The following is a 27,950-nucleotide window of genomic DNA, read 5'->3' on the forward strand; positions in this document are numbered from 1 at the left end:
GTTATAACAAAATGCTACAGACTGGGTGGCTGAAACAACAGACACTTGTTTCCACTATTCTGGAGGCTGGAAGTCCGAGATCAGGGTGCCAGCATGGCCAGGTCTGGTTAGGGCTCTCTTCTTGGCTTGCAGACGGCTGCCTCCCTGCCATATCCTCACCTGGCGTTTCCTCAGTGCGTGTGCCTGGAGAGAGAGAGAGAGAGCTGGCAACTCTTCCTTTTCTTACAAGGGCACTAGTCCCATCATGGGGGCCCCGCCCTCATGACCTTTTCTAACCCTAATTACTTCCCAAAGGCCCCACCTCCAAATACCATCACCTTGGGGGTTAGGACTTCAACATATGAATATTTAGCCCATAACACCACCCATTGAAGTTATGATTTCTTTTTCTCCTTCTTGGGTACACAGACCCCTTGGTCCAGTCTCCAGAGATGCTTCTATTCCCAGCCCCCTACAGTCCTGTGATGAACCTGTCTCCTCTCCTCCTGGCGTATTTCTCTCCTTAGTGGGTTCTCAGTCTGGACCCTGTGCCTGGATCACCTCAGGTTTTACTCCAGCTCCTAATGAAGTGTCTGGTGTCCCTTCACTCTCTGACTCTGATTCTCTGGCGTCCCTTCACTTGCCTGGCAGTGCCCTGCGCTAGTCTCTCTCCATACCTTCCGCCACCCAATGCTCAATTACTCACAGTTCTTATGACGTGCTCTCACCCAATCATGCGTCCCCTGGCCACACAAGCCTTGAGTTCTAACTCCACATTATTTCAAAGGGCACTATTACTCTAATATTCACTTCAATAAGTAAATATCTACCGAACTCTTCAGTGTGGCAGGTACATATTTAGGCTTTGGGATTGCAGAACTCAAGGACCATGCCTCTGCCTTCATGCTGATGTTCTAGAGAGCAAGGAAAACAAACTGGACTTTTATCCACAAGAAGAGAGAAAAGAGAGGCTTCAGTGCAGATAGACACAAAACGCTGAGCTAGTGGGATGTGCACTGAGATGCGGTTGAGTGGGGGTGGGAAGGGCAGAATTCTACCAGGGGACTCTAAGGAGGGACCAGCAGGAGCAGGAATATGGAGTCCTAAGAGTGTGTGCAGGTTCCAGGGACCAGAGTCAGCTCCGGGTGAAGGGACAGCAATGGAAAGATGGGTGGGTTTCAGACGAACTGTGCGGGCTTTGACAGGAAAAGGCTAAGGTGTTAATTCTAAACCTGCCATCAGGAAGCCTGGGTCAAGTGCACTCAATGTACACATTTAGGGGCATTTTATTCACCTGTGCATGAAACTTCCATCCTCTCCTGGCTTGACTTCACACTTCCGTTGTCGTCGATTTTCATATTCCTTTTAGCTCTCTTGCCAGAGCCACATACCTGCTTTGTCCTGTTTGGGCTTTGTGGTGTGTTTATTGAGTGGAACAGCTTGGCAATGATCTGTGATGGCTAGATGATTGACATGATCAGAATGTTCTGATTTCTCTCCTTTCCCAGCCCGGTTCCAGAGAATCCTAGCCTGGTGATTTTCCGAAATAATCGTAGAGTCTTACTTGTACTTCCTTTTACTCCAATCATTAACAGGCATTTGCGGGCAAAGTGCTGGTATACAACCCAAGAAGATTCCATCCCACCTCTCTGACTCTACTTCCCACTATTTCCGTATTCAAACCCCTGTTCCAGCCAATTAGTCTTTGTTTCCAAAACACACGGTGTACGTTCCCACCTATGTGCCTTTGCCCTTTCAATGGTGGCTGCCTGGGACACCATCCCCACTCCCACCCCTTTGACAAAGCTCTGCTTAAGTGCCACCTCCTTAACGAGACCCTCTCTGATACCCTCATCTTTGGTGACCACTCCATCTGACTTCCCACTGCACCTACCCTATTTCCCTCACTTGGCACTCATACCCGTTACCAACAAATGTCGCTTATCTTCTGACATGGAGGTCCTGCCTCTGAGCTAGGCAGGAGTAAGAACTATTAGTTCTCTCTCCATCCCCAGCACTTTCCACAAAGTCCTATATGCAGTGAGGGCTCCACAAATGTCCACGACGGTAGTCTCCACATAATTCTCCAATAACATGTTTTATTGTTTTTCCAGTTGACCTAACTTGTACCTTTGAGTTTTGTAAATGAAGTTTTCCCGACATGAAGCACACTTGAGCCTTTCACATGATATTGCTGTAATTATGCCTCTACTTTCTTTATAATAAGTGGCCACTGTGGGACCGAGGAAACAAGGAATGCAGGCTTTTAGGGAATCTGATGTAGCCGTTGAGGCCCAAGCTGCCCCACGGGGACACTTCTCTAGTCCTGGGGGCATCTTGCTGGCCTGGGATCAGATTCAGGGTAGCGAGGCTGGGCGGCAGTGACCACTGGAGGTAGCAAATTCTGCCAGGCCTGGGCGAGTCTGACCCAACAGGGGATCTTCCTGGTGGATGCTGGGTGTCGGCCTGGCAGGGTGGTTGGTCAGATTTGGAGCCCATCTGGAGGACCAGCGGTTACAAGATTCTGCAGGTTGGGAATAAAACTCCCCAAACGATATCTGGCACACGATAGTTATATACTAGGTGCTTAATCAATATTTGGTAAATGAAAGAACCCTTTTTTAATTTGCTTTGTACAAATGTTTGTCAAGTATGATCTCTAGCATAAGAAGTTCTTGGGGCTCTGTTAGCAAACATGGGGCCCTGGAATCTGTCTTCCTCACAAGCTCCCAATGATTCTGCTGTAGATCAGCATTTGGGAACCATAGATCTAGAGGCCACCAGAGGTCCACCAGCCCACCTTGAGGCCCAACCAGAGGTCTTTCTTGCATGGAGTCTCTCATGACAGCCCAGTGGGGAGACAGCCCTCTTCCCTGCCCAGCATCCCCTCCTCCCAGAGATTTCCCATCTGGCTGTGGGCAGGAGTGGATCAGACTCAGTTGCAGTCTCAAGTCTGCTCCTAATTGGCTATGCACAAGCCATTTAACCTTCCAAGATGGTGTCTCCATCTATGAAATGGGCTTAAAGTGCCAGCTCCACCTCCCTCAGGGGGTTGTTGTGAAAACCTATCCCGGATGCAACCAAGGCCGAATTGATATTTGTTGAATTGAATTAAATTTAAGAATCACTTACCTGACAGCACTTTGAAAGGGCTCTGCAAATGTTAGGTGCGTTCATACCAACCTTTAGACTGGATCCAGAAAGTTCTTGAACGAAGGAGAAGCCTGGAAGTCCTGGTGGACTCGGGGGAAACCCAGCCTGGCTGGGCAAGAGTGCTGGACACATACATGGAGGCTTTGCTGTGCTGTTATGTTGATGCTCTTGCATTAAATAAGAATTTGCCACAGGACGGAAAGATCAGGAATGGAGACCAGGATGGGGGCTCCGTAGGGAGGATAGCAATGTCAGGAGAAGTAGGTGTACTTAAAGAGAGTCCCGTGTTAGAAAGCGTTTGCTCTCTGCCCGAGTGACTGAGCCTGCCTTATACTGAAAAGTCACTTGGATGGGAAGCTGGAAGGACAGACAGATATCCCAGGAGATAAGCCCGAGGGGGCTTCTCTGAGCCTGCTGTGTCCAATTCAGAGTTAGGGACTGTTGATCTGTACATTAGTTTGCTAGGGCTGCCATAACAAACTACCACAAACTGGGACCTTAAACAACAGAAATGGATTGTCTCACAGTGCTGGAGGCTAGAAGTCTGAGATCAAGGTGTCGGCTGGGTTGGTTCCTTCTGGGGGCCATGAGGGAGAATCTGTTTTCCATGCTTCTCCACCAGCTTCTGGTGGTGTGCTGGCCATTTTTGGTGTTCCTTGGCTTGTGGCAGCATAACTCCAATCATTACATGGCATTCTCCCTGTGTCTCTCTCTGTGACCAAATTTCCCCTTTTTATAATGACACGGTATGTCCTTTTATAAGGATTAGAGCCCACCGTGATGACCTCACCTTAAGTTGATCATCTGCAGAGACTCTATTTCCAAATAAGTTCACATTCTGAGGTACTGGGGGCTAGGACTTCAACGTGTGAGTTTTGGGGGATACAATTCAACCATGACAATCTGAGTGTTGCATGTTCTTGGTCTAGCTCAGCCCCCCACCCAGCCCTGACTCGACTCTCAGCTGCTTTGTGTCCGACTGACACCAGCTATAGAAGCTCTGGTTTGGGACTGACAGAGAGAGGAGGAGAAACCAACATGCATTCTCTACAGCCTTTCCTGTCATGACCACCCCAGTCCTCCCACAGAGGAGGAGACCCTGCTCCTGAAACACAGAACCCACAGAAAAGAGCCTCACGTCTGGGTTCACCACATAAGAAAATAAAAATGACAAGAACACAAGCTGATAAAAGGACTGAAAATCTTTCAGGGCATGCCCTGGTTCAGAGCACATTCTGCCCAGTCCCCACCATCTTCTTCCGTCATGGTCTGCTAAGATGGCCCCAGCCAAGATGGCGCTAAGATCCCAGTGAGCCTCCTGGGATGTGGAATGAACAGGGACTTCTTAGATCAGAAAATGTGAGTTTTGTCCTGGCTCTGCCGTGAAGTGAATCTGTGACATTAGACAGGTTGCCTCCCCTTCCTGGCCAGGGACACTCTCAGAATTGCCCCCACGGCTCTGACACTCTACAGTCCACCTCTATAGTCTGTGAGCCAGAGCCTCTCACTCCACCATCGAGCAGGTCATGCAGCAGCCCATGGGGCCCATTGTATGCGCTTTCCCTCATCTTCTTACGGGTGGCCTCAAGGGAAGTCATACAAGGTCCCCCCACAGAGCTCTCTCTGCACACCCTTCTGAGGGTCTCGGGCCTCTGTTCCCAGGCCTCAGGGCAGTCCCAGAGTTGTCAGTATGAGGACTCAGAGGACAGTAAACATCGTCTCCTCATTTCAAGCTAGAGGAGAAAACGGAGGCACAGACAGACAAGGTCACAGACTGGGCAGAACCCAGGTCTCCCAGTTCCTGGCACCTCATCTTTCTTCCCCTGAAAACAGAACCTGCAGGCTGCGTCTGTCCCCCTCTGTCCCCTCCAGTTTCCTTATGCAGCAGTGAGTGCGGCTTTTAGAGTGTGTAATCCATTTTGCTACGGCGCCAGGTTCTGGGGAACCAGCTGTTGACAGGTGTGGAAACCGTAGATATGCAGTTTTGTCACAGATTTTGCTCCATGTGTCGGGCTCAAAAAAGTGGTTCTTATTCATTTGTTCCTACCTGTTTCGCTCCTCACGACGGCCAGGCCCCCCTTCTGCCCTCCCTCTCTGTCCCCAGCCCTGAGGGTTCTGCACCTCACACACACATGCACAGTCACACACACACAGATAGGCACTGACATGCACACACACCTACAGACACAGACACGCACACACACCTTTCTAACTGTGCCTCAAGTTCAGGCCAAAGCCCACCCTTTCCAGCCACCTCCTTAATGAGCTAGTCAAACACCTCTTATCTTAGTTAAGATCTCAGAGGCATAAAATCTCAGTTGGAGAGAATCTTAAAGGGCATTGACTTCAACCCTCTGGGTGAGGCAAGGTTCCCTCTTCTCTATTCATGTGATTTCACTGTTATTCGCCATGCCCTCATGCCCGGGCCTCTCGGTCACCACAGTTAGCCCACCTTCAGCTGCTGTTTCCTTCTGTCCTCCCCGCTCCCTACCTTCTTCCCCTTCTTCCCCTCTCCCCCGCCATGTTTTCCCTTCCCCACCAGGGGCCCTTCTGGACACCTCTCGATTTCCTCCTCTACTCATATCTGGGTAATTTTTAAATCAGTGTCCACAAAACCCACATTTATAAGGTTATAATTTTGAGCTATAGAACCTAGCAGTACATTACAACATATGTCATTGGCACATGGATTATTTAGGATCCACCCTCATCCCCACCACACACACACACACACACACACACACACACACACGTGCACACACCCTAGGTATTCCACAAGGTTGTAGAGAGAATTGAAGGAGATAGTACTTGTGAATGGATTTAGAAACCTGAAGGTTCTATAACATGTCAGGGGTTATTAACTTGTAAGTTTCTCAAAGGCAAGGACTGTGTCTTCTACTCAGAAACCATCTCCCCACATACACAGGACCTGGAATATTATTAGACATAGAGTGTGTCCTCATTGAATTGAAATCTAATGAACTGAAAATTGCTTTAATATAGACCCATTTTTTAAAAAGCAACATTAATATCCACAGGCCTCTGACCCCAGAGGGAGTCGAAGGTACAGCACAGTGACTTGTGTGGACGCTGGGCTTCTGAGCGCACGTTCATGGGTGGCGGTGTACCTGCCTCACACACCTCCACTCTCTCCCAGATGCAGAAGCCCTGTGCTTTCTGCTGCAGCCCGGCTGTGTAATGCCAGGAGTCTGGAGGTACCTAGGAAGCTCAGGGGAAAGGAGTTGAGGAGAATGACCTCTAGGAAGCCTTTAGCGAGCACTGGGAAGTTCTATGTGCAGCCTCCAACCAGAAGTTCATGTTTAATCAATTAATTAACGCTTTCAATAAATATTTATTGACCATCTACTGAGTAGATATAAACTCTGGACAATCGCCAGAGGAGCTTTTTTAAAATAATGTACGGATTCGAGGACACCATGCCAAGAGATTCTGGTTGAGCTGACTGGAGGTGGGAAGTTTCTGAACGCCCCAGGTGATGCTAGTGTGCAGCTAGGGTGGGAGCTATGTGGCCAAGGAGGAAAGCACTGCTCTCCTTCCAGCAAGGCAAGCTTATACTGTCAGAGAGGACACTGCACCTGCCCTCAAGGAGCTAGGTATCTAGGGGGAAGGCAGAGCATTGGCCCCAAGAAAGGCCAATAATGAGACTTAGTTGGAAGGCTGTGGATGGGCGGGGGGGGGTCACTGGGGGAGAAGGTGAGGGATAGTGAAAGTTCCTGAGAGCTGGTCCGGGAAGCCTTCTGTCCTTGGGAACATGAAGGCCAGAGTATGGGGTGAAGACTAGCCACCCCCAAAGCTGCATCCACAGAGGGGAAGGCTTCACCTCTTCAGAAAGAGGAGGGAGTGTGTCTCCAGTTTGAGAAACAGGGATGGAGGAGACATGGTGCCCAATCTTAGTCACAGGGAATAAGTGGCCCATCACTGTTTGGCCTACTGATATAATTTACAGATCTGAGAAAGCTTGCAGGGGCCTCCAGAAGTCTTTGAGACAGCCCCAGAGGGGCATCTAGCCAGGGAACCGTTGGGCTTGGTGATCCTTCAGGACTCAGAACAGCCCGCATTTTCCCACTTGCCTCTGGCTTTCTAGCCCCTCTGTTCCCGAGGCATCCAGGCTGGCTTCAGGACAAGGCAGGGCCTCATGTCCAGCAGGACTTTTCTTCCGGAGCTTAGAAGTCTATTGACATTTGCAGCAGCTCCATCCCTGGAAATCCGCACACTGGGGCCCTTCCTGGGAGGGAGGTGACAGGGTTAATCTAAGGGCTGGGTGAGGCAGAGAAAGGCCTTGAAACCACACAGTGAAGCCAACCAGATTAATAGAGGAAGAGAGAGGGGGGTAGACCATTAGGAAGACAAAGAGAAAATCATGCTGGAGCGATAGAAAGAGAAATCTAATATCAACTAGGGAAAAATAAATGGAGATTAGGGCAAACAAATTAGCTTTAATGGGTTCAATGCTAATACAGGAATAACACCCCGAGCTGCGAATGCCTTTGAGGGGAAGATGGGATAAAGAACCTGAGCAGTCATGCAGGCAATCAAGACAACGCAGGGAGGGGGATGACCGGAGGAGCTGGAGGGGAGGGAGAGAGAAGGGAAACTCAGGGGGAAGGGGTGGGGGAGAGGTGGCGGAGGGTCTGCCATCTTTGCTGGGAATGGAGGGGACTGGGGCAGGGAAGGGGCTGAGAGGAGATGAGAAGGAGGGGAGTCGGGGCAATCAGCGAAGGATGGAGTTAAGAGAAAGTAAGGTCATTGGAAGAGACTGAGGACAGAGGAATAAAAACCTGGAGCAGGAAAGACTGACAGACAGCGGGTGGAGATGGGTGGAAATAAAGAGAGTGCAGGAGAATAAACCAACACGGAAGAGTTGGGGGAAACATAATAGAATTAGGTTCCTTCTCTGACTAAAGAAAAGCATAGAAAAGGAAAAATTAAGCCCTAACAAAATGAAAACGTGGAGAGGCTTTTGGAGTGGGTTTTGGAAAGTACCCATGCTTGGCAGGTGACCTGAAGACACCTTCACTCTTAGGGAAGGATCTGGCTGCCCTGGAATAACCACGTGCTGCCAGGGCGGTCCCCGGTGGACAGCGACTGAGCAGCGTCTAGGAGCCGGCACTTGAGTCCAGTTCTGCCCTTCGTAATGACGCAGCCCTGGGGAAGTCACATACAGTCTCGGCTCCTCATCTCCTCATGTGTAAAATGGGGATAACAGGATACCGACCTCCAAGGACTGACCTGAGAACTAAATGAAAAGATGCATTTAGAGGGCTCAGCCTGGCACAAGAATAAGTACCTCCCACCACGCCCATGCCAGCTCTCAGTATCATTCCCAAGCATTGACTCATGGGGAAGGGGTTTTGAACACTGCAAATAGCCCTTGCTCCCTTCCTCCTTCCCCTCTTTCCTTCTTCTTTTAAATCCAACATTAGTGAAATACCAGCCAAGTTTGGTTCTTTCCCAGCTAGAGGCTAATCCAGAGGAAACCTCTTTATCCACTCTTTGTCTCCCTCCCTCCGCCCTACCAGCCCTCTCTCCCTGTTGGGGATGGAAGAATAGTGCTAACCTCTCCCACCCTCTGGGCTGATCTAAAGCAAGAGCATCCAAGGAAGCCAAACTTCTTACCCTATTGTTCCAGGGGCCTCTGGGGAACCCTCAGATCTGCCAGGACTTCAGAGTGTAGAAGGCTGGGAGCTGGAGTTGGTCCTCATGGCCTCACAACCTGGGGGTCTCTTGGGCTGCATTAAAATGCGTGGAGGCCCAACAAGAGAGACAGAGCCCCTCGGACTAGGAGAACTAGTCAACAAGAACAGGCCCAGGAATCAATGAATAACCAGCTAGACAGGGGCTCCAGGAGGGGAAAGAAGGAGCTGGGATTATTTCCTCCTCCTCAGGGCAATCCAGAAGCCTGCCCTCTGCTCATCACTAAGGATTTTGGAACAGCAAGAGCAGAAAATGATACAGGCAAGAAGAAGGGTCGATGGGGTGGGAGAGCTTTGTCACTTGCTGAGAAATACATTCTTATATTGAAACCATTCCTATAAATCTGTAAACTCCAAGAGGGCGGAGACCCATCTGTCTTGATCCCCGTATATCCCAGAGGCTGGAGCAGTGCCTGGCACGGAAGCGTAATAGTCAAGGTAGTAACAGGGAAGGTTTGTGGAGTGCCTACTGAGTGCTATACATACATAGATCACACAACATACTTAGGAGACGAGGCGGAGGGAGGTGAAGTTCATGCCAAGGTCAGTCAGAGGTGGAGCAAGGGTTTGAATACAGGTAGCCTGTCTCTCGAGCCTGTTTTCCTAACCTCTATCCTATACAACTTCAGTGGATGAAAAAAAATGAATCAACCTGCCTCCCCCATTCATCAGGGTGAGAGGACAGATTCAAAAGCTGCTGATCAGTTTGGCTTCTATGAGGGACTGATAGGCAGGTAGGAGAAGGCTGGACGATGGTAGAGGGGCTTCCTGTCACAGGGGTTCCTGTCAGCGTTGCCTCAGCAGCAGCAGCTGATCCAGATTCCAGCTATCCCAGAACCAGCCTCGTGTGCCCCTCAGATGTACCAGCAGCCGCCAAAAGGTACCATCACCTCAGAGGCCCAAGCCCCAGCTCCATGGGCCCCTCCTCCAAGCATCAAGGTTCGGATAGCTCTGACCTCTTCCTTTTGCTTCCCCCAGCCCTAGGAGCAGTGGCTTCTTCCTGCAGCTACCATCTCAGGGTGACCTCAGTGCTTCTTCATGCTCTGACAGCCCTCCAACACCCAGATAAGCAAGTCCCTACGTTAAAGCCCCTCTGCTGAAATACCTAGGAACTGATCTCTGTTTGCCGACTGGACCCTGACTGATAGGCTACATAATGCCAGAGAAGGTCTGAGGAAACAGGATTCCAGGACTGTCTTGGTTGTGTCCTTGGTCTTGAATGCACAGCACAGTGCTGAGCTCCTTGGCTGTGAGAACTGGGGAAACAGTTTCTCTTTCACTGACTGGACACCGGCAGACATAAAGGGGCAGCGCTGCCCAGCAGCTGTGAGTCAGAAACTTCTCCTCAAGTGATCCTCTGAGTCGCAGATGTCCATGTCTGCAGGAGGGGTAGCTTTTGCTACTAAATCACCCTTGAGCTGTCTCTCGTAGTTTTTCCCTCTCTGCACATTGAAATCTCCCCACCAGAGCCGTCAACCTCATGACGGCCGATCTGTATAGGTCACCCCTCATCATTCTCTATAGAGCCTCTACGGCCAGAGTTAGAAGGAAAAGGCTTCTCGACTCAGAACTGAAGACCCACGTTGGTGACAGTTTCCCCATGGGTGTAAAATGGCAACAGAGGTGTTCATCTCACAGAATGCTCCTGCAGAACCAACGAGGCAGTATGTGAAGCGTACGCTCCTCACAAAGGGTGAGCCCGACAAGTGCTAACGCATTTAGTGTTGACCTCAAAGGTTTGATGTAGAAGCCACAGGAAGACCTCTGCATTCATCCCACAGCTCCCACAGAAGGAGGGCAACCTTCTCTTTTCCTGAGCTGTGATATCTGGACCTCTTTTTTTAAACAATTCATGTCTAAGAGTATACATCTTTGGAAGACAGAATTCTGCTTAAGGCAAAGAATGTGTGGGCTTCACTAAGCTTGTTTTGGACTTGCTTTCTTTCCTCCTTCCCTCCCTCTCTCCATCCCTCCCTTCCCTCCTTTCATTCCTTCTTCTTTCCTTCGCTCATTCCTTCCTTCCAATAATTAATTCAACCAGCATTTATTGGGTACCTACTGTGCACCAAGCATTATACTACTAGATATTAGGATTTCAGAGATGAAGAAGCCATGCCATCCCTCAAGGGGCACACAATCTATGTAGCAGGACACAGGCAGTATAAATAGATGCTTATATTCTGCTACATGTAGTGGTAGAAATTATGCCCTAGCGTGTTTAAAAGAAAGGACCAGAGACAGCAGGCAGGAAAGGCAGAGAAGACTTCCTGTAGGAGTCTTACCTTCCTGTAGGAGGTAGCCTCCTGAACTGACTCAAGGTATGAGTATGGACCCATCGGGAGATAGTAAGGAGAGGGAGGACAGCATGATCAAGGACACAGAGGAGGGTTCAGATGCTACGAAAGAACAGCAAGCAATTCCGTGTGGCTGGGTCATCAGATTCAAGGCTTAGAGAGGTAGGAAATGAGGCTGCAGAGGTAAGCTGGGGTCAGCTTATGTGGACATTGTCCTCCAGATGTAGTAGCTTGGATCTCGTTATGTAGGAGATGGTGCCGTGCCCTGGAAGGTTTCTTCAACATGGGAGGGACATGGTGAGACTTGAGTTTTGGATGTGTTGCTCCCCGGCAAAGGGTCGCATGTGCAATGTTGGATGCAGAGACCAGCACATCCAGGCGACTAGTTAACCCCTACTCACCTTCATCTCAGATTATACCTCATGGAGATTTTCTCTGGTCAGCTGGAACTAATTCCATCTCTCACCCTCCACCTCATTATTCTTTAATACCGCACCCTGCGTGTCCTTCTTAGCACTTATTCAAGCAATAATTATACATTTATTTGTGTGTCTACTTTTTAAATATCTACTTAGCCCTAGACTGGAAGCTGCATGAGGGCAGAGATCAATTCTGTGTAATCAGTTCTAATAAAGTGTTTGGCACATGGTAGTTGCTCAATAAATATACATCGAATGCATAAATGAACACAAGGATGTTTGAATGCCAGGGATAGTTAGGAAGGTCCTGGTTAGGTAAACATTTAGGAGGTAAAAATGCCATGGTTTGGTGAGTAATCCATATGGGGAGAATGAAAGAAGCTAAAGGCCATGAGTTAATTCATGTGGCATATATTTATTGAACACCTAATATAATTTAATAATGAACAAAAAAGACATGGTCCTGCCCTCATGGAGCTTTCAGTCTGGTGGGAGAAGACAGTGACTACTCATACATATAATCATGCAAATAAATGTAAAATTAAAATTTGAATGAATGCCCTCCAAGAAAGGCAAAGGATGCTGAGAATATCTAACCTACTCTGTAGGATAAATCAAAGCCACTTGGAGGAAGTGACCTTATGCTGAACTATACAGTATGAGTAGGAGTTATCTAGATAAGAGGAGAAGACAAGAGTTCCAGGCAGAGGGAACTGCATGTGCAGACACCTCGAGGCAGGAGGATACACCGATAGCTCTAAGGTCATGCAGAAGGCCAATGATGGTGCGGTGCAGAGAGTGTGGTGGAAGGTGGCATGAGATGCCGCTAGGAGGCAGGCTCTATGCTTGCATGGCAGCTGGTGTCATTACCAACCAAGACAACATGAGAAGAGGAGCCTGTTTATGGACGAAGAGGAGATTTCTGATGGGAAGTTGAATATAAATGTGTGAGGAAAGATCTGGGCTGGGGAAAGCTAGGATGCCCACAATGCCATCCGTGCATGGGTAGCAGGTAAAACAATAAGAGTGGGTGGGATCACCAAGGATGAACACGTAGAGTGAGCACAGCACTGGGATTTGAGAGAAGTCTGAAAAAAAATAGATACAGTGGGACAAATGAGAGAAGAGAATCCCATTAAAGAGAAACAGCAATCGTATCTGAAGGTATAAGGAATCAGGAGACAGCATTGCCATGGAAACTTCTTCAAGAGGAAGGACACAGCATCCTTCACCACCCACATCCATCCAGTACCCAGGCTTTGAGCACACACTCAAATGAGGCATATAGTGAGGGGACCACTGAATAGCAAGGGAGGAAATGACAAAAATAGGAACAGCACGCAGGACTACTTTTTGAGAAATTGGATTGAAAACAATAGAAGAAAAAGTTTCATAGTCAAGGGGAGGTTTTTTGGTTTTAGGGCATTTTTGGTTTTGGTTTTTGGTTTTTTTTTTCCCCCTTTTTGTGTTTTTTTTTTTTTTTGAGGGCAGGGGCTGGGGAAGCAGCATAGATGGATTTAATTGTGTTTTTAGGTCCAGGGGAAGGAGCTGATAGAAAGGGGGAGGTAAATAATGTAAAAGAAATGGGAGGGTAATTTATGGAGTAGGGTTCCTGACCAGGTAGAAGGATAAGAGGTCAACGAGAAGCGAATGAGGAGTATAAGCATCAGCTTCCCCTAGCTGCCGTCTCTCTTCTCCAGTTCCCCTTCGGAGGAGAAGTGTAAGGCACAGAGATCCCAGATCACACAGCAAGTTGGGAGTCAAGCCAGATGCAGAATGCTGCTTCTCAGCCTGCCAGCCCCTTTGTCCTCGTCCAAGGGTCTAATGTGCCCAGATAACCCATAACCTCATGGATGCTGGAGCGATCCAATGTGCAGACTTGGGGTGGAAGGTGGAACAAGGGGTTGGAACACTGAGTTTCCATGGTGTGGAACATTTTCTTTAGAGTGGTTTGAGGCAAAGGCCCTGGGCTTTATTCCAGAAAGGCACCAAGCCAAGGGGAGCAGCTGGGAGGTTACAGTGGGAGATCACAGACCTGCAAGTGAGCGTGCTGGGGAAGACAACACCACCAGGCTGAGAATGTCAGAGACTGGTTAGCACTGGCAAGGCCATTCCTTTGTGGAGGGGGAGTAGGCACAGCATGATTTAAAGGACATCCCAAATCAGCCACTCCACCTCCCACGGTAGTCCGGCCAAGACTCAGACTCTCACCTTGACACTCTTTGGGGCTAAAGCAAAAATGTCCAGGGAGTTAAATGGAAATTTTCACAGAACAACACATTGAACCATTGTCACTCTAGGACTGGGCAGAGGAATGGGAAATCAGGCAGAAGGTAAAAGAGGCAAGTATCCTAGTATGGGACTTGGTCCCACGGTGGGGAGTCCACTCAACAACCATCACAACAGCCCCTCACCTTGGTAAAGCATTTTTCTGTCACATGAATTTACTGAAGCATTAATTAAACTTTTGTGGCAGGTGCTAGGTAGACAAAGACAGGGCCCCTGCCCTTGAGAAGAACTCATAAAGGAATCTAAACAGATAAAGTTACTGTTCAATGCAGTCAGTGCTACAACAGAGACTTGTGCAAAGGACTCTGGGGCACAGGAAAATTATCCCCACGTCTTAAGGGTTTGGGTATCGGTGCATGTATCAAGAGTTTTGGGCAATGAGCCCCTCTCTTTTCCTTCTACCATGCCTACTCCTCAGAGCCCTGTAAGGGGTGAAGAAATTACCAAAGAAAGTCCTAACACCTTCCCAAATGCTCACTTTTCGGAAGTATGCATTTCTGGACAGCAGGCTTCACCTAGAGCCTTGCAGAGCTCCAAATCCCCTTACTGAAGAATAAGTACTCTCTGGTCCCTGGAAAGTTGGTGTTCCCCTGTCTGAGGACCTACCTTCATGCTCAGAACCTGCTTGCTTCCAGCCAAGCAGTCTTGTCTTCCTCCTCCACACCCACCACTCCCCACCCAAGACCCTCCAGACCATACAAAGGACCTTTGCTTAGGAAGCTTCAAGCCTCTTCCTGGTTCCCACCTTCACCCTGGCCCAACCAGGGGCTCCCACTCATCTCTGGCTTCCGGCCTCAAAGCCCACCCCAGCCGTAGCCACATGGAAAGGTGGTCAGCACAGTGGGCGGCCCAGCACCACTTCCCCACCACCCCCCGCCCAGTGCAGGAAGGAAGGCTGCACCCACCTCTGGGCATTTGGTGGTGACTCACCCAAAGGAGTCCACTCCCCCACACCGGACACAGGAAGGACAAAAGTCCTTCCATTACAGGGACTCAGCTCCAAACCTCAATCCATAGGGGCCATCTCCATCTGCAGCCAGCAGGCTCTTTCCAAACTCTCTTTCCCGCCTGTCCTACAGCCATAGTAAGTGTCTTTCAATTTCTTAAGAGCACCAAGACCTTGTACATGGGTTTTTTTCCTGTGGAAACTTCTTTACATGGTTACCTCCTAGTCATTCCTCCCTGCAACTTCCTTCTGACCACTTATGGGCTCTCCTAGCATCTGGACTTACCTCTTTCAAGAAACTTCTCCCTCAACATGGTAATTCCCAATTTATCTGACTGCATCCCCTCAAAGATTTTCAGTTCCTTGAGGGCCAGGTTTCTTGTCTTGCTCAAAGTGGTATCCTCAGTGCTTTGTACCTGATTCATGGTAAGTACTTGGTACATATGTGTTGAGATAAAAAGAAATGAAAACTGTAATACACAAATGATAAGAATTATTATTCTTAGAAGAAGGTAGGGCTGGGGTGGGAAATGTACAAGTAGTTAGTTATTCCCTTAAATTTTCTTTACCAGCTGTTGAGCAGCCTAAACCAGTGGTTCTCAATGTGCGGCCCCAGACTAGCAGCATCAGCACCATCTGGAAACTCTTAGAAACACAAATTCTTGGCTCCATCCCAGACCCACTGATTCAGACACTCAGGGTACGGGGCTCAGCAGTCTGTGCTTTGTTTTTTTGTTGTTGTTGTTGTTGAGGAAGATTCACCCTGAGCTAACATCTGTTGCCAATCCTCCTCTTTTTTTTTTGCTTGAGGAACATTAGCCCTGAGCTAACATCTGTGCCAATCTTCCTCCACTTTATATGTGGGTCGCCACCACAGCATGGCTGACGTGTGGTATAGGTCTGCACCTGGGATCTGAACCTGAGAACCTGGGCCACCAAAGCGAAGCATGCTGAACTTAACCACTACACCACAGGGCTGGCCCCTGCAGTGATTCTATGTCTTAGCAAGCTCCGCAAGTGATTCTGACACACGCTCAAGTTTGGGAACCACTGCCCCAGTCCTAGGGCCAAGCTTGGGCCATAGCATTCAACCATGCGAACATTAACAATTAGAAAAACTTGACACTTATATCAAGATTTTCAGCTAACCAAATACTTCTCCATCCTCACTCCCATCTTCTTATAGCAGTTGTTAGACGTCACAGCAGATGCAGCGAGAATTTTTTCTAGCTGCATTCAACGGATGACAACACAGGTTGAAAAAAAAAAAACCAACTTTCTCAAATGAGAAAATTAAAAACAGGCAGAGTCAAGGCAGGAATCTGGCCCAATGCTCTTTGCACAGTAACACAAAGTCACTAAGAAGACAGTAAAATAAAATAATGCAGGAGAGAATTCACGGTTTAGGGGCCAGAGGTACAAAGACATCTTTTCTTTCACACCAATGCTGGCGGGTCTAGTAAATAACCTTTCAGGAGGGTTCCCAAGGGTTTGGGTTTCTAAGGATCCTGATCAGCCCTTCAGGAAGATTTAGGACAATAGCCCACACAGCTGCAATGGAGAAAGAGGGTAGATTTTTTTTGAAGGCACAATACCCAATTCATGCCACCCAAAATGATGTTTGGTTTTTTCAATCCTCCTTTTCAAGGGTGGAGAACCCCACCTGTAAGAAACCTAATGTCTGGACATAGAGGTCCCAGCACAAACACCTAAGTCTCGGTGGTTGACATGGCAGCTTAAGTTCTGGAAAATGGGGGCAAAGCTGAACTGCTCCGGGTCTTGTCTGTGTTTGGGTGGCTGTCTGGCGCCCCCTCGTGTTCAGTGTCTGGACCCAAAAGAGCTGAGAGGCAACAAGGAAGGAGGGAGGGTCAAGCAGCTACGGCCATTCTCCAGGGAAGGCCTGTGGCCAGTGAGAAGCCAGCAGAATGGGCTCAGGAGTGGGCACGGGCCCTTCGCTGGCCATCTGGGATGTCTTTCCAGCCTTGGTGGAAAAGCATGCGCTGGGACAAGTTGCCTAGAACAGGACGGGTGGAAGTTGTGCCCAAGTTCATCCAATTGCCTCCACCAGGAAGATGGATCATTGCATCCCTCCTGCTGGGTGTTTGGCCAGAGGGTTTTTCCTCCTGATTTAGTGCCCTGGCCAGAGGCTTATAGCCTCTTTTTTTTTTTTTTAAGAGAAATTGACTGTTCTGCTGAAGACAGCTGGGGCCCTTGAGGAGACATGGCAAGGCGGTTCTGAATGTGCCAAGTCAGTGGGCGGTAATGGGCACTGTGTGCCCGGCAGAGGCACTTTCCACCCTCGGCCGTAAATAGTCCTTAACGGGCTCACACAGAGGGCTGGCATTGGCTTTTCCTCCTCGCCTTCCCGCACCCCCAGATTCTACATCCCCAGGGCTCTACCATCCCAGCCAGACCACCAAGTTATGACCCTGGTGTGAAACGATGTCCTTCGGGCCCGGACATGGCACCTTCAGCGCAGGAGTGCAGGGCCAATGCCAAGCTTCCAGGGTCGGTTCTGGCCATAGATTAGGGCTCACCTCAGGAAGCAGCACTGCTGGGAGCCTAATCCTTGGTTAGATCCTGGCTCCTCCTCATATCAGCTGAGTCATTAAAGTCATATACATCAAACCACTAAAACTCTCCAAGCCCCAGCCTTCTCCTCGGCAAAATGGAACTCTCAGTCCTGAAATTAGCCCAGCCTGGATCTAGGGATTTTAGCAGGTTGAGTATGTTGGTAAATCTAACAGACAAGCACCTTCTCACCTCTGAGCCTTTGCACATGCTCTTACACTGCCTAGAACAGTTTTCTCCCTTCTCTCCTTCATTCAGCTAACACCTCTTTATCTTCAGTCTCAGCTTAGACTTCTCCAGGGACCCTTCTGCTGTCCTGAGCCCGGGTGTGGTCCCCTCCAGTGGTTCCCATTGCCCCCTGCATGTCCCCAGTCACAGCAGTGGTCACGTGTTCACGTGTTATGGTCATTGGCTGTTGGCTGGTCTGTCCTCACTCTGATAACCCCGTGAGGCAAGAGCAGGGATCACATCTGCCTTTTCCCCCTCGGCATTCGAGGGGCATGGTACAGTGCCTGGCACATGGTAGGCACTCAATAAATGTGTGTTTAAAGAAGTGGATGGGCTCAGAATGAAACCCAGGCTGGGCCAGTGCACAAGGCCAAGTCAGGAGGGCAGCTAAGGAAACATGGCACACGTCCACGGCATGTCCACGTTCTGCACAGCTGCCTGCAGCTGACGTGTCAGTCCCGGAACCCCTGGGAACAGGTGCTGGTGAGGTCTCCGCCAGGGCTCGTAGGGCTCCTGACAGTGCTCTGGCCATTAGAAAAAAGTAACCGCAGTGGTCACTCAGGCTGGGAGCCCACAGGCAGGGCTCGGGCCCCTCTGCCCCAGCTTAACCAGAGAAGCTCTGCTTTTATTCTTTTGTGTTTGTGTTTCTCAGTGTGACTGTGCTTAAAAATCTGGTTCTGTGGTTAAAAAGAAAGAGAAAAAGACACTTAAAGATCACTGATTTAGTCCTCTGCCCTCATTTTATAGATGAGGCAAGAAGACCCAGAGAGGAGAGGGGATTCTCCCCAAGGCCGCATGGCTCAGTATTAGAGTAGGAAGACCCTGAATCTTCAACTCTGTGTACACTTTTCAGAGAGAGGGAAGAAAATGGTGGGGTTGTCGGTTGGAGCGAAGGGCTGAGGGTCTGAGAGGAGACCGAGCAGGCCCAGAAGGCCCCCAGATCGTGCTGTGCCCCTCTGTGGCATCACCCTCCCTGATTGGAGCTAGCCTTCCTGGGAGGCGGGAAGCAAGGGTGGGTGCAGGGAGCTCCAGAGGGCTTGACTGCGGGAGTTCACGATCTCTCACACATACAGCACCCACACCCATGGGCTAATTCCCCCCCGACTGCCCCACCTGGACCTGACAACTGTCCCTGGGCCCACTGTCTTCTTAGGCCATGGAGGGCTGAACCAGCTGGGCGGGGCCTTTGTGAACGGCAGACCCCTGCCGGAAGTGGTGCGTCAACGCATTGTGGACCTGGCCCACCAGGGTGTGAGGCCCTGCGACATCTCCCGCCAGCTCCGAGTCAGCCATGGCTGTGTCAGCAAGATCCTCGGCAGGTAAGCACGAAATTCACCACACACCATCTGCCCCGCAGGCCTTGCCTTCTGCGGCCCACCTCGCAGCCACCCTCCCTGCCAGGGACTCGGTCCACTCCCTATGTCTACCTTTGGTCTCAGGACCAGAACAGGGCGGTGGTGCTTCTAGGCCTCCCCAGCTGCTGCTCTCCTGCGGTTTTCCAACCCTTCTTTCCTTCCTTCCTTCCTTGTCCATTTCTTTTTCCTTTCATTTCTCCCCTCGTCTTTTTCTCCTTCACCCCATCTCTCATTTTCTATAGCCTTCTCTGCTCCCAAAGCACAAGAATCCTCCTAGACAGTCCTCCCCCTGCTGAGACCAAGGGAAATGGAGCCACTCAGGAGGGGACATGTGATCAGAAGTGGCTCCCGAGGTCTAATCCCTGCACTAGGATGTCTGAGTTTGTGCTTCTCAAACCGTAACTCCCAGACCACCCACAATAGAAGCAGGGGTTGTTGATGAAATGCAGATTCCTAGGCCCCAGTCCAGACCTACAGCACCAGCCTCTCTGGGAGCCAGGCCTGGATGCTGTGATTTTTATGGGATGACCAGGCAACACTTATGAACACTAACCCCAAAGCGGAGGTTCATGGCCCTGGCTGCACGTTAGGGTCACCTGGGGAAACTTAATTAAAAAAAAAATTGATGTCTAGGCCCCAGCCCACACCAATTAACGCATAACTTTAGGGGAATGGGCCCAAGTTTGGGGATAGTGTTAAGGCCCCCTCAAGTGATTCTAATTTTCTGCAGCCAGAGTTGAGAACCACTGACCCAAAGGTTCAGGAGGGACCAGGAGCGGCAAAGCCCTGTTTCTAGGCTGATGGAGCCACATAATCTAGTCTGAAGAGCCACTCCCATCAGAAATGTCCCTGTGCCGGGAGATTCTGGGCTTTGCATCAGCTCTGTGTGCCCGTCTCCTTTGCCCAACCCGTAAGTGGATTCAAGAGTTCTGGTCCAAAGAGGCAAAGGGCCCTGAATGTAACCGAACATGGAAAGCCCTAGCTTCCTGATGGAGTTGTCAGAGAACAGTGTGGTCCTGGCTGGGGTCAGGAGAGGGGTTCCCGAGATGGGCTGTGTCCCAGAGAGGAGACCAGCCCTGGAGGGTTGTGACAGACAAACGGAGCTTTAAAGAGTCAGATTTTATTTCACGGCAGAAGAGACCAGAGAGTTTCCACCACAAGGAGAGGAGGCTGTCCTGACGTAGTTCACTGATCTGCCAAAGCTGCTACTTAGGGGTAGAGGGAGAGGAGGACTGGAGACCCCGGGAGAGTAGGCTCAGCTTAAGGGGCTGGTCATGGCCAGGGATGCAGACTGGGCTGGGATTCCAGAGTCCATGAGGAGCAGCTTCAACCTGAACCATGTAACCTGGTAGAATACCAGTGGCTGGGGTTTTGGGTGGGATATGGGGAGCAAAGATGAACTAGCAAGGCAGGGCAGAGGGCCCAATGATCCCAGCTGGCTTCCTGGGAAGGGGTAAAACCAGGATAGCCAAGGAGAACAGTGAGTCATGCTTTCGCCAAGAGAAGCTGGACGGAGAAAAAGCTGTACAGAGTGGCGACTGTGATTCTGTAATTCACACAATGCACACACGTGAAAATTTCCTTTCTTAGGAGAGAAATCTTTCGTGTCCCAGAAGGTGGCTCCTGCAGGTGCTCAGACACAGGAGACTGGCCAGAGGGACCAGAAAGAGAAGAGCCAGGCATCCTGGGGCAAGGTCTTTAGCAGAGGATTCTGGTTTGGCAGCAGCATAAACCTACCCATGCAAGGGAAACAGGCAGTGCTGGGGACATCAAGACTTTGAGGCCAGCCTTGGGGGCAGGTTCTAGCTCCAGGCCCCTCCCCAGAAGCCCCAGAGGGGAACGAGAGTGTCTGGCTAAGTCCCTGCGCAGAGATCCCACCTGCTTACTGGGTAATTCTTTGGGGTTCTCTATTGGAGTAGGTACTACGAGACTGGCAGCATCCGACCTGGAGTGATAGGGGGCTCCAAGCCCAAGGTGGCCACCCCCAAGGTGGTGGAGAAGATTGGAGACTACAAGAGACAGAACCCTACCATGTTTGCCTGGGAGATCCGAGACCGGCTCCTGGCGGAGGGCGTCTGTGACAATGACACGGTGCCCAGCGTCAGCTCCATCAACAGGTGAGAGAGACAGCAGCGGGGGGGCTGGGGCACCCGGGCTTTGGGGAAATCAAGACAGAGACCTGAAGAAGGGTGTGGCCTGGTGGAGCAGAGCTGGGGAAGGGCCTCATGCTGAAGAATCGGGCAGGAAGCACCCTGGGCACAGGCAGACGTCACACCTCCCGCCTCCTCACTGCTATGAGGCATCCCCACCCCTAACACGGTTGCACTGTCTGCAGTTTCCTTCCTCACTCACCACATCCTCTTCCGTTCAATAAAAGGAGCTGCTTCTTGAATTGATCCTTTCCTGAGCCATAACGCTAACCTGGCCCTCATTCAAGCGTTCACACATTGGTTTAGTCATTCAATGATTCACTCACTACCTCAATCAATCAATTACTCATTCACTCATTCATTCATTCGTACATACCTAATTCACTCATTACGTGGTAGGCCCTGGAGACACGCAGTCCTTGTCCTTGTGGAGCCTACAGTCTAGTGGGAAGACAGACATTTATCAAGTACTAACCAAGTGGCCACACAAACAATTGTAAAAATGCAGCTCTAAGGCCTGCTAAGGAGAGGAACATGAGGGTATGTGAGCTAGCATAGGGTGACTTGGTTTAGGGAGGTTACGAAAAGGTGCCCCTGAGTAAGAAACAATGAATGAGAGTTAACTAGATAAAAAGGGGAGCAAAAAGACCTCTGAGACAGCACATGCAAAGGCCCTGTGGCTAACTGGAATTATACAAGAAGCTAAAAGGAAGCCAGTAGATAGACAGAAGGGGAGCATGAGATAGGCTGAGGTGGAGATGTCAGCAAAGGCTGCCCTTCAGGGGCCAGCTGCCATGTTACATATTCTTGCCTCTGACCTTTGAGCATTGGGAAGCCCTTGGCAGATTTTAAGCAGGAGGCTGACTTGCATTTCAGAAAGTCCATTCTGGCTGCAATTGGGAGAATAGATTAGAAAAGGTCAAGAGCAGATAGGGGTGGGCCAGTGAGTGACCCTGGAGGGACAGTTGGTGGTGGCACGTACTAAGATGCTGGCAGTGAGATGCAGAGAGGGATCCGTGCTCAAGAGGTTCACAAGGTCAAATCCACAAACCTGATGATGTGTTTGATAGAGCAGGGAGGGAGGCAGGTGTTAAGCCCCACCTGCATTTCTGCCTCGAGTGACCAATGGTACCAGCCATGAAATGGGCACACTGGGAAGGACCAGGTGTCAGGAGGAAGATCACGGGTTGATGGTGGACAGGTGGAGTTTGAGTTCCTTTTAGACACCCAAGTGGGATCTCAAAAAGGCAACTGGATCTGGAGCAACCACGAGCCCTGTTTCCTTCTCTCCAACGGCCTTTCTTGTCTTCCTTACAGAATCATCCGGACCAAAGTGCAGCAACCATTCAACCTCCCCATGGACAGCTGTGTGGCCACCAAGTCCCTGAGCCCGGGACACACGCTGAGTGAGTGCTGAGGGACCTGCAGGCACACTCACCCCTTGCACACACATTCTCATCTGCACATACAGAGTCACACGCAAACACACCCACACAGACACAACCGTATGTGTGGACTTCCACTGGGACAAAGCCTTGCTGGGTTCCCAGGGAAGATTCACTGAAATACTTAGGGGTGGAAACACGTCAGGCAGCCTTGATTCCAAGAAGCCCTCCCACCAGCGGGCCCCCTGACTCCTGCGTGGTGGCAGCAGAGGCTCTGAGGGGGTGTCACTCCCACCTCCTGACCCTCTCCCTCTCACCCCACTAGTCCCCAGCTCAGCCGTAACACCCCCAGAGTCACCCCAGTCGGATTCTCTGGGCTCCACCTACTCCATCAATGGGCTCCTGGGGATTGCTCAGCCTGGCAGCGACAGCAAGAGGAAAATGGATGACAGTGAGTGTTGGGGGCACCAGAGGGCAGGTTGGGGGGTACAGGAGGGCAGTTTGCTCCGACTCTGATGAGAACAGAAGCCCCCTTTATGGCCCAGGACTTTACAAGCGCTCGACAACTCCCCGCCTGCAGACATAGCCTGTCCCTAAATTGGCCACAGCCCAACGCCCCAGAGGCTGGTCCTTTCCCTCCCTCCTTCCCTCCCTCCGCAGCTCCTCTACTCTGGCCTGGGGGATGGTGATGGGGGATGGGTCCCCTGAAAGCTTTCTCCCTGCCTGGGGACACCAGGTGACCAGGACAGCTGCCGGCTGAGCATCGACTCCCAGAGCAGCAGCAGCGGGCCCCGCAAGCACCTTCGTACGGACGCCTTCAGCCAGCACCACCTAGAGCCACTCGAGTGCCCATTCGAGCGGCAGCACTATCCGGAGGCCTACACCTCCCCCAGCCACACCAAAGGCGAGCAGGTGAGAAGCGGGCTGTGGGCTGGCAGGGGCCTGAGCAAGGCATGGTCTCTGGAAGGGGCCTAATCAGCCTGCAGTCCTGCCACCAAAGCTACTAGAAGTTGCTTCGGTGGGCTCAGGGCACGGGCTTCATGCAGCCCAACACACGCTTTACTTCCCCAGATGCTGGCGTCTTCCTCCTTCTCTTCTCAGCCCGCTTGCCTTGACTCACCCACAACCTCTGAGCTTAGCTCTTTCAGGGAGAGCAACACAATCAGGTCGTGCCATCCTCCTGCTGTCAGTGGCTCCCCCAGATCACGGGGTTAGGTCCCCCAACTCGAAAGCTGCAGCTCGAGGCCTGTACACCATGACCTCAACCAGCACCTCTAGCCCCACCTCCAGCCATTCACGCCTGTGCACTCCACGAACCCGCATTACTCACACTCCCAAGCATGCCACCCTCGCTCACACCTCTCTGCCCTGGCACATTGTGTGCCCTCCTCGAAGAATGCCTTTCCTCCCACTACTCTGCCTGGAAAAATACCACTCAGCCATCATGACTCAGCTCAAGCATCGCCTTGTCCCTGAATCCTTCCCCAGCCCTCAGACATGCTTCATCACTCTCTCTTCTGTGCTTCTGCACGTCCAACATGCCGCCCCTGATAACTTCTTACGATGTATCGTAATCATCTAGTGGACAGAGACGTAAAGACACAGCGGATTTCTTAAGGACAGGGCAGCATCTTCCTTATCTCCAGTACCTAACATTGTGCACCTCTTAGAATAGGTGCTCAATAAAGGTATATTGAATGAACGAGTTGAGAAATCCAGAATAATGAATTGCAAGCTACAAGGGAATTTTTATTTCCAGTGCTCAGGACAGGTGCAATGGTTTATATTGGGTTGGCTTCTGTGAAAAGCTGGCAGAGATGTCAGGGGTCTCCCAACAAAGACTCCACGACTCTCACAGAACTACCAGGACTGCTGACCTGGGTCATTTTTATCTGTCAACAGTCACAGAGTCTTCCTCCCCTTCACCCCACCGGGTCAACCAGCTGAGGAGCTTCTTTAGGGTGGTGTCTGCTTGTCCCTCTTTGCTCACGCTGTCATTTGATCCAGGACCGAGGCAAGCCTGTACGCCTTTAAGATCTGGGTAGGACAACGGTGACGATGCCAATAATCAGCTGAACTGTTGCCAGTGACCGGCTGGGCTGCTGGGCCCGTGCCAGCACCGCAGCTGGGCAGGCAACCTGCGTCAGCGATTTTATCAGCCTGGGCTGTGGCAACCACGAGGGGTGCAGAGAAAGCTGGCCGTCAGCAGACTTGGGGAGAGGACCTGGGTGCTCATCCGAGAGTCAGCACATGGCTCCAGGAGGGAAATGAGGCTGCAGCAGTGGGCCTGCAGGGAGCCCACTGTGTGAGGAGCCTGTACAACCCAGTGTGCAAAGAGTCCTGGTAGAGCAAAGAAAGCCTGCCACTGAGACCCTGGGCACCAGCTGGGTAGTAGCGCCATTTCCTGGCTCTATTCCTGAGCCCCCCAAGGGACCCTGCTTGATTACAAGGAGATCCTGAGACCCTGCGGCAAGCTGGAATACGTACATGGGAAACCGTGGAAGGAGAGGGTCTTAGAGCTAGAGGGACCGCGGGGACCACCGAGGCCAGTCTTTCCGTTTGTGTGAAGACGATCCAAGGTCAGGGAGGGTGAAGAGGGCTTGGGGAAGCAAACAGCTGAGCTCAGGCCTGCCGGCCCTGGCTTCATTCAGACTGGCCCAGTGTTACCTTCTTAGATATGGAGTTTTGTGAGTTCTCATTCAAAGAGTGGACAACTATGGAACTGCTCCAACCCCTCCTCAGACGAGGAGACTGAGGCTCAGCAGTGCCCATGGAGATTCATTCCCTCCCTCAGTCTGTCACTGCCTCCCTGGCTTGGTGGTGAGGGGCAGGGAGAACCCAGCCTGTGTGGGAGCTCCTCATGTCCGTGCCCGCCCTTGGTGACTCTGACAGTGCTGCCAAAGGAACACTCTGTGTTCTCTCACATGGGCACGGGAAGCCCCTCTGGCCTTCAGAGCCGAGAGAGAAGCACAGGTCCTCACGCCTGACGTCAGGACGCAGAGAAGACATAGCCCATCTATCCTTAAAATCAACACGGGGAAAAGCGTGCAACAGAAACGTCACATGGCCTCGTTTCTGGCTGCTACTTCACTGCCAGCCGTAGTGAGGGGTCTGAGCAGGTCCTGTCCCTCTGTTTTACAAGTGCACCACGCAGCTCAACAGAATGTGAATATTATGATGACAGAGACCAAGAACTTGGCAGCTTGTGATCCTTCATATAATTCTAAAATAATAATACCCATGATAACTATTTACTGAGCATGTGTTGTCACCAGGCATTCTGTGCTAAGCACTTAATACACATATATAAAATCTCACTTAATCCTTACATCAGCCTTGTGAAGCAGGTTCTATTACCCCTGTTACACAGGTGAGCAAATCAAGGCGCAGAGAGGTCACGGAGACTAAAGCCACTTGGTTGGTCATTGCAGAACCAGGGTTCAAACTCACTCAAGTTCTAAAGCATTTTGCCACTCTACACTCCAATTCAAATTCAATCCCAGTAAAAAATCCAATCGTCACTGGGAGGTTTAAGCCATTCAGTGCAACATCACCAAAATGTCTGACTATATAGGTGTGGGGGTTTTTGTTCACTGATTTGCCTGGATTTGAGAAAGCCGTAAGATTTTGAGTAGATATTTGGTATTAAATCAACACATCCATAAGGCATCTTAAACTTTTCTTACTCTTTCTAGAAATTAGGTATTTTGTTCAATTTCATTAAGCCAGGCTCCAAGCCACTCCACCCTACCTCGAATCGGGACCCCCAGAAGGCATGGAACCAGAGCACCATTTAGTCAGTAATTGCTGCTGCACAGTAATGGTGCCCTGGTGGCCTCCAGAATTGACTGCAGCTTCCAAAAGTGCCCGGCATGCAACTGGAAAGTGCCGTGGCTCCTTGGAGAAGCCGGCTCAGTGGAAATCATTGAAAAAGATTGCCTTTAGCAGAGCTGTTATGTTACCACGGAGCATTCCTTGAGTTCAGTTTTGCACACTGTTTCACATAGTGCATTGTGACCCACGTGTGGGGAACAGGTGTGTGCTCGTGTGTGCTGTCCCGTCCCCTGGTGGAAGGGAGTCACGGTGAGGGGCAGTGTACGCTAGCCTTTAACTGAACAAGGTCTTTTTGAAGGGAGCACCTTAGGAGACAGCTGTGCTCATGTCAGGGGAGGCAGGGTGGAGTCTAAATGGGGTCTTAACGAAGAAGACTCCCAGATACGTGATAGTTTTTCAAACAAAATTAACCCCAACTATCATCTTCAAGCTGAGCCTGCACATTTATATTTGTCTGGATATGAGCAAGAGCGGGAAGAAACCCACCTGTTCTGATGAGGTACCATGTCTGCCATTTTATTGAAGGAGAGAACACCTGGGTCAGGATCAGATGCCCTGGGTTTAGGCCCTGTTTTATACACACCTGGCACATATATCTCTCTGGGCTACAGGCTCTCCAAAGGTAAAACAGACATAATATTGCTCACCCACGTCACAGGGCTGTTGGGGGCAATGGATCAGGATGACACAGGCAAAGCGCTAATGGGCGCTCTTTGCAAATGTATGAAGTGGTCACGATGTTATCCAGTTAGGGCAGTGGTTGAGAGCATGGGCACTGGAGCCAGACCCTGGGGTTTGAATCCTGGCTCTGCCCCACATGGGAGTGTGAGAAGTTTCTGGAATGGAGTGAAGCACTCTGATCAGTCCTGAGGGCTGACTGCTCCAGCCTTGCATCCTGTTCTCTGTGGGCCCAAATGGTGTGAGGAGAACAGCCGTCCAGTCAGGGTGTGGTCCTTGGAAGGAGACGCTCCATCCGGTGGCTGGCTCGCACACCACCAGCCAGCATTGCATTCCAGGGCTGCAGAAGGGGAAGCTCTGAGTCTGGAGATTGGGAGAAGAACAGTAGGGCTGTGAGTTGGAGAATAAGAACCAATTAAACACGCTAGGCGGAGTCAAGAATGAGCAGGAAGAAGGGGACAAAAAGGAAGGGAATGTTTCCTGGGAAGACTGGGCTGCGAAGTCCTACGGTGGGCCACGGGGCCTCTCTGTGCACTGACTTCTCTTTGTTCTCCAGGGCCTGTACCCGCTGCCCTTGCTCAACAGCGCCCTGGACGACGGGAAAGCCACCCTGACTCCTTCCAATACACCCTTGGGGCGCAACCTCTCTACTCACCAGACCTACCCCGTGGTGGCAGGTACGATGCCCAGAATCTCCTGGGCCAAGTGGCCCAGCTGGAGGGTGGGCTGGAGGGCAGAGTGTGGCTGGCCATGAGGAGGAAGATGTTAGGGCCCTGGGCCTGGAGAGGAGAGGTGGGCTCTGCTGGCTGGGCCTCAAGGTGGGTCAAGAGGGTCCTTCCTTCTATGCTCAGCCCTCCTCCGCCTGCTCCCGCACCCCCGCGGCACACACAGCCCTCCATCCACACTAGTAGAGGCACGGCAGGGAGGTCGAGCTTCTCTCTCCCCTCCTCACTCA

General features: G+C 50.9%; 1 protein-coding gene across 1 annotated transcript in view; it reads left to right on the forward strand.

Moving 5' to 3' along the window:
- PAX8 (paired box 8) overlaps positions 1 to 27,950 on the forward strand; it is a 60,060-nt gene that overhangs the window by 14,320 nt on the left and 17,790 nt on the right. Inside the window, 6 exon segments of the mRNA XM_087426078.1 lie at positions 18,747 to 18,912; positions 20,865 to 21,065; positions 22,416 to 22,504; positions 22,809 to 22,934; positions 23,220 to 23,395; positions 27,552 to 27,672. Of these exon segments, the coding sequence (XP_087282204.1) occupies positions 18,747 to 18,912; positions 20,865 to 21,065; positions 22,416 to 22,504; positions 22,809 to 22,934; positions 23,220 to 23,395; positions 27,552 to 27,672 (879 nt within the window).

This window comes from Ceratotherium simum, chromosome 40 (assembly GCF_057802395.1).
Source record: "Ceratotherium simum simum isolate JZ-2026a chromosome 40, ASM5780239v1, whole genome shotgun sequence".
In the NCBI taxonomy this organism is placed as follows: domain Eukaryota; kingdom Metazoa; phylum Chordata; class Mammalia; order Perissodactyla; family Rhinocerotidae; genus Ceratotherium; species Ceratotherium simum.